The following is a 7,155-nucleotide window of genomic DNA, read 5'->3' as shown; positions in this document are numbered from 1 at the left end:
CATCAACCTTGTGCTTCACAATACAGGGCTTGTCCAACAGCACCACACCAGGATTCCTTGTGGCCAACTAGGTAAACTCATTAATCTATTTATATGTTCAATTGTTTTTGTTGTTGTTAACTGCTATGGAATAGCTTCTGACTCATAGTAACCCTGTATAGGGTTTCCAAGGAGTAGTTGGATGAGTTTGAAGCATTAAACTTGTGGTTAGCAGTCCAGTGCTTAACCCACAGCACCACACGAAGACTCCAAATGTTCAATGATAGTTTCAAATAAGATATTCCATTAAAATCACATTGAAAACATCAAAATGGTTAAAATAAATCCTCTATCAAATTTAGCCTTACGTTCCAAGAACTAGTGTTGTGGCACTGTGGGATTAGCACTGGACTGCAAACCACAAGACTGGTAGTTCAAACCCACCAACTGGTTCTTGGACACCCTATACAGGGTTGCTATGAGTTTGAAAAACAACAGTAGATTATGGGCCAAATTATAATTAATCACCAGCACATTTGAAAAGTACTTTAAGAATGTTTTGAAGTTATCCAGGGGAGATAGTACAAATATTGTTCAAAGTCAACTTTAAAAATACATATTGATTTTTTTTTCTTGAGAATATCAATAGCATAACGTTAAAAAAAAAAAAAGCAACAGTTTCTATGTGCACAATTCATTGTCATGGATTACAGACTCTAAGTTTTGAAATCATTCTAGCGTTCATTTTCTGAGTTGTTTCTCTTCCATTAACAAAAGCTTATTGACGCCGTTTCCTATGTAATCTTTAAGTTGCTGTTGTCATTTTGACCCCATATACGTAAGTCTTGAAAGGGTACAGTGCTCAAAGCAGACATTCTTTACTATTTAAGATAAACTGCACATGATCTCTTTTAAGTGTTCAAGAGCAAAGATATCAGTTTGAGGAATAAGGTGCTCCTGACCCAAGCCATGGCATTTTTAGTAGCCTCATATGCATGCCAACATTTGATAAGGAATAAGGAAGACTGTAGAATAATTGATGCATATGAGTTATGGTGCTGGAGAAGAATATTGAAAGTCCCATGGACTGCCAGAAGACCAAATAGGTCTGTTTTAGAAGACGTACAGCCAGAGTGCTCCTAAGAGGCCACTATGGTGAGACTTTGCTTCTCATACTTCAGATATGTTATTAGGAGGTTACAGTCCCTGGAGAAGGACATCAAGCTTGGTAAAGTAGAGGGTCAGTACAAAAGAGGAAGAACCCCAACCAGATGGATTGCACAGTGACAGTAGCAATGGGCTCAAGAGTAACTACAATTGTGAGGATGGTGCATGACAGGGTAGTGTTTCACTCTGTTGTGCATAAGGTCACTGAGTCCGAACTGACTCAAAGTCACTTAACAACAACTTTGTTTGGTTTTAAGAAAATTTATAAGATATTTTTGGTTTAAGACTTAAAGATAAGTCAGAGCAATAATTACAGCTTTAATGCCTCTTAGCTTTAATGCCTCCAAAAAGTGTGGTTGAACTCAGCCCATTTCTTCATTGCTGCCATTCCCCCTCTTCTACTCCCCAGTAAGACCAATGTGGTCACCAGCAAGCTTACATGCCTGCTCAGTCTTAGAGGGGGGTTTGTCCTGTAGGGACTTGATTGCTTGCCTTGATGGCTTCCTGGCGAACCACTTGCTTATTCTTGTAGTAACCAATCATACTGCTGTTTTTGTTTTGGGTATTTCCTGATGATCCTTCTTTGAAAATGCATCTTCTGATGCTCTAGCTGTTCCGGACTGGTCTGCTTGTCCTTTCTAGTGGGTGAGACTCAGGATTCCACCTAAGGTCCTATACTCTGCAAAGGTTCCACAAGAGGCCTGTTTCACTGGACAAGTTCTAGAACCCCTTTTAAGTTTTCCAATCAGTTATAGGTTGAAGACGGGCTTCCAAGTTTTCTCTAATCATGTTTCCCAACATTCCTTTCTATCCCACTCAAGTGTCTATTTTACAATAGTAGGCAAGGGAAACCAATATCATAAGACAGTCAAGCATTTTAGTCAAGCATATTTCCCCTCTTCAAGCTATGCCTAGATTTCTGTATCACAGAGCCCTGTTATTCCAAGGTTGAACATGCATCACTATTTACCTCTGTCCCATTTAGCCCATGCAAACCTGTCTCAATGTTCCCCTATCTACCTTGTTCTTCCACCCCCTTCTTCTTCTTTTTCAAGTAACATTTATTCTTAAATGTGCAACAGGCTTCCAAGACATCACATCAATCTAACTATAGGTGGCAAGAGATGTTCTAGCAGGGAATTCAAATGTTTAAACAGAAATGGAATCAAGGGTCACAAAGAACAGCTTTTTTTTTTTTTTTTTTTGCCAGATTTCTTAAATCCACCTGTGGCCAGAGGGCCTTTCCTTGCGGCATTCTATTTTTTTCTTCTTTTCTACTTCCTTCTTCTCTTCTTTTTTGTTTCTGCTTGAAAGCCTTATTTTACTTGTCCATTTCCTTGTTCTGTTTCTTGGGTTGTTTCGGGGCTTCTTGACAACTTTGTGGCCCAAAATGGCGCCTGCCACCCCTTCCCCAGACCTGCCACCGAAAGCAAAGCCCAAATGCCCTTTTATCTGAAGCACTATTTTTATTTTCTTAAAAAAAGTGAAGATTTTGCTTAAAAACAAAACAAAAAATAACTAATTTAACAGTGGCCCTACACATAACCCACTATGCCACCAGGGTTCCTCAGGCCTTGCTTTGTTGTTGTTGTTAGGTGCCATCAAGTTGGTACTGACTCATAGTGACCTTATGGCACAACAGAACGAAACACTGCCTGATCAGAGTTGGCCAAATTACACATTTAGAATGTCCTTTTAATGTAATGGGTGGGTTGTGTTCTCTAATGTGAGGAAGTGTGCTAGCTTAGTGACTTGTGGGCATCACTTCACAGGAGTTTCACCCATATTCCTCAGGAAATCCCTGGGCTCTTTGATCTATACTGCAGCAAAACAGCAATTTTGGCATCATTGAAGGAATCAGATTGAGTTCCTTTTCAATATTCTTTGAGTTTGGGTAACAAAAAGATCAGGGCTGTAGAATAGATGGGGTGATATTTCCTAATGAGGTTTTTGTAGGACAGCCCTTGCTACTCTTGAAGAATGAGCAGGTGCATCAGCATGATGTTGTTGTTGTTGTTGTTATGTGTTTTGGAGCCGGTTCCGACTCCTAGCGACCCTGTACAGGGTTTCTGAGGCTGTAAATCTTTACAGGAGCAGAAAGCTTCATCTTTCTCCTGCGGAACAGCTGGTAGTTTCGAACTGCTGACCTTGTGGTTCACAGCCCTCTGCACTACTTCCCAGGCCTTTTCTCTCAACTGTAAGAAATACCATCTGACATTACTGCTTCTGCTACCACAAGCTTTGCGGAGCAGGGACTTAGTGCTTGCTGAAGTCTGCAAGATGCTTGGACTTCCTTCTTTGGGGCCACTGGAGTCTTCATCTGAAGTGCTCCAATAAATACTGTACTTATCCATTAAACACTGAATTGCAAACCACAAGGTTGTTGGTTCGAGCTCACCAGTTGCTCCATGGGAGAAAAATAAGGCTTTCTGCTCCTGCAAAGATTGATAGCGTCAGAAAGCCACATACAGGGTTCCTATGAGTCAGAATCGACTTGACAATACTTAACCACCACCACCACAAGCTAATTTAAAATCAAAAAGCTTGTGCTCTCATGTGGAGTCCCACTTGGTAACATCTTATTTTTTTTTTTTTTAATGTCTTAGAGGATGTCTCACCATCTTGCTAATTTATATTAGCATTTTATGGGTGAGGGTGCATCTTGCTTATCCTAGGATTGCCCCACTAACACCATGCTTTCCCCCACCCCCACCCTGAGCAGATGCTCAATTAATGTTTTGGAAATAAATGAGCCCATAGCAGTTTCTTTCATTTATTAAGATTTAATTTTATCTACATTCATGAATAAACCAAGCAAATTCCAGTTAATACACATAATATATAACTTTAGAGAATCACAGATGAAAAGTGGCAAAAGAACTCAAAGTTAATCATCCTTTCTTTTCTTTCTTTATTTCTGAGTGAAGTTTATGCGTCTAAGGAAATTCCTATTCCAATTCCATGTTAACTTGTTACAGAAGACAAAACAACAGGAAGTTTCACAACTTGTTTTGCAATACAGCAAAACTCTTACTTTTAAACAACAACAAATGTGTGACTAATGTCAATTCATAAACTTAGATTATGAGTTAATTAAAATTGCCGTTAAAAGGAATAGCATTTGAAAACTAGCAAAATGAAATACCTGAGATAAAATCTCCAAATTACTCAGATAGAAAAGGAAGACAGGGATGTTTCACAGGGTGTTACCCTAGCCCTACCCTGGCCCTTCATTATTTAGAACACTGACTGCCCTTTTCTAACAGAATGAAGAATCTGCCTTAATCTTCCTTGGGGGCAAGGGTGGCTGTTGGCCAACATTGAGCAATGAGCATATCAGTACTACTACCTGTGAGGTCAATGCTGGCATGAGCTCTCTCTTCCTTATCTCTCAAAGCCTCTTCATACCGGGGTGAGAACGAACTGGGGTTGACTCCATTAAGCTTTGCCAAAAATTCTAGGACTTTGATCTTGCTAATTTCTACATGGGATCTTGGACCCCACAGGAATTCATAGTGGGTAGGATCGCTATTGGGCACCTGCCGGTACTCCAGGTATTTTTCCTGCACCCAATCTTTGGTGATTACCTGCCTGGGCTCCCCATATATGACATGTTCCCTCCCAGCATAGACCCCCATAATATTCAGCATTTCCCAGATATCTTCCTCAGGGATGCTGTTACCCTCCAGGAAGATCACACCCAGTATAATTATCAGGAGGCCATTTTTGGGGATGCTTTGACCACTATTCACTACCTTATCATACGTGAGATCCAGTGAGCTGACAAGGACATAGGAATGGATGGTGGGGTCGACTTCCTTCATGTTAATGCCAAAGACCATCTCCAGGAACTCATAGGCTTTATTGAAGATTACAGTGAATTGTTTCTTGGACCTTGTGATGATAACATCCAACATTTCTGCCTTTGTGATGGGCTGTCTCATTTGATACTTGACAAGCAGAAGATGCACCAGATCAGTCACCTTCTTCTCTAGTGGATCTCTGAGTGAGGACTTGGTGCTTGCTGAAGTGCTCAATGAAGTTGATCTCTGAGGACTCTGAGGAGTACTCAGTATCATATCACCTAAGGACTCTTCCTTATCCTGGATGCTCAGGTTCAGAGGAGATGAGGAGGGTGAAGTGGAGGGGTAGGAGAAGTGAAAAGAAGAAGATGAAGAGCAGGGGGAAGAGGGAACGAAGGCCTCTAAGGCAGAAGGGGATGAGGAAGAGAAAGAACTGGAAAAGGAAGAGTGGAAGGAAAATGTGAAAGGGGTAAAGGATTCCTCAGCTGCTGGAACCTGTGCATTCACTGAGCCCTGGGCCTCATTTTGGGCCTGAAGATCTTCCTCAAGTGTGTGGCACTGATGCTTTGTAGCCTGAGACATGATGACTCCTGTTGAGAGTAGAAGGCAGGAATTTGAGTAGTGGTATGGGATATGGGAATCTGCAGACCTAGTAAGGAGAAGGAAAGTGTGAGCAGCCTCAGCTAAGAAACCCAACTTTGATATCTCTTATAAAGGTCAACTTACTGTGATTTTCTCTAAGGCCTCCCGTCTCCTGGTTGATCTGTCCTTGAAGTACCTGAAGGAAGAAGTGAGACAGCTCCTCAGAGTACAGCTGACTGACACAACCCAAGATTGAAAGTAGGGCAGGTAAGGTCTGGTATTGTGAGATCCCCTCTGTTCTGGTGTAGGGTTCTTACCTTGACTCCCGGCTGTGCCTGGATCACTTCTACTCTTATGAGCTGAAGAACTTTGTGACCAACGCCCTCACCTTCTGGTTCCTTAAGCCCCTGTTAGAAGAATTAAGGGAACATCTCAGGCTGTAGACTGCAAGCACAGTCTGGGCCTTCTAGCAATGGCAGAAGCTGCAGGGCTGGACTCTGCACTGTCTGGAGTCTCCACTGTTCAGGGGTACGTGGTTCCCTCAGTGTTCACTCAGGGTCTTTACCTTCCCCATGATAGAGCTTGGGCCCCAATCCTCTTCTGACCTGAGGCAAAATTCTCAAAACAAGAGTTCACACTCCTAATATCAACAAGAAGGATGAAAGGAGGAACTCTCTCTGGCCTTACCTGCTTGGGGGTTTCAGAGATGACAGAAAGTGCTAGCTGAACCCTGTGGGGGGTTCCTCTCTCCTAGAATGGGGGCTCATGTCAGTCCTCACCTTAGTATCTGGCAGGGCTTAGGACTCAGCTCTCGCTCTTGACTTGCGGTCACCCTCCATAAACCAAGACCTCATTTCCATGAGACAACAAAGAAGGAAGTAAGGTCTTAATCCACCATGTTCCAGGGCCTCCCAGGATAGATAGTAGTGCCTGTACCAATCTGTTCTGTGATGTAGAGTACTCTCAGTCCTATCTCAGTTATTCATCCTCACTCTTGACAGAGTCTGTAACAGTCCACTGAAGATTTGATTGTAGCTCCTTCAGACCAAGGCCTAACCTCCCCATAATACTAGCCCTACTCTGCCAAAGACAAAACTGAAGACACGCCACATCCAGCCACCCAGGTTCCCTAGGACTAGAACAAAAGATACCCAGATTCTGTTCAGTGGTGGGGAGGGCACCTTTAGTCCTCAACAAGAGTTCTTCCATTGACTTCCAATATATCCTGAGATTCTTCCCTCAGGATCTTCACTCTGATAGCCTAAGACCTTCTTAAAGAGGCACGATATCCAGTCACTCCTGCCTGGGTCTCCCAGGGAAGACAGTAGAGGCTAGATTGCAACTGTTCTGTGGTGGTGGTTTGGGGCACCCTCAATTCTATCTCAGAATATTCACTTTCTCTCCTTGCAAGGTCTGGGTTGCCCCTATGTTTCTCTGAATTTACCCTCTCAGACCAAGGTGTTCAACTTCCTGAGATACTTGACCTATCATGTCCAAGGTGGAAGTGAGGGTTCTCCATTCATTATCTGGTTACCCCTGCAAGGATCTGTGAAATGAGGACATTTGTCTAAGGGGGCTTTAGTCATGTCAGGTAAGAGAGGTAAGGATAAGAACAGAGAACGGC

The 7,155-nt window shown here is 42.6% G+C and overlaps 1 protein-coding gene across 1 annotated transcript; it reads right to left on the bottom strand.

Annotated features, from left to right (window-relative positions):
- Window positions 1-4,427: 4,427 nt before the first annotated feature.
- Window positions 4,428-6,105, bottom strand: LOC102822365 (melanoma-associated antigen 10-like). Its single transcript, XM_006869724.1, has 4 exons — window positions 6,097-6,105; window positions 5,849-5,938; window positions 5,676-5,727; window positions 4,428-5,539 (listed from the first exon to the last, which is right to left on the bottom strand). Exons 1-4 carry the CDS (start codon window positions 6,103-6,105, stop codon window positions 4,428-4,430), a joined length of 1,263 nt encoding a protein of 420 aa, XP_006869786.1.
- Window positions 6,106-7,155: the final 1,050 nt, after the last annotated feature.

This window comes from Chrysochloris asiatica, unplaced genomic scaffold (genome assembly GCF_000296735.1).
Source record: "Chrysochloris asiatica unplaced genomic scaffold, ChrAsi1.0 scaffold00134, whole genome shotgun sequence".
Lineage (NCBI taxonomy): Eukaryota > Metazoa > Chordata > Mammalia > Afrosoricida > Chrysochloridae > Chrysochloris > Chrysochloris asiatica.
This window is presented reverse-complemented; position numbering and strand designations above follow the sequence as displayed.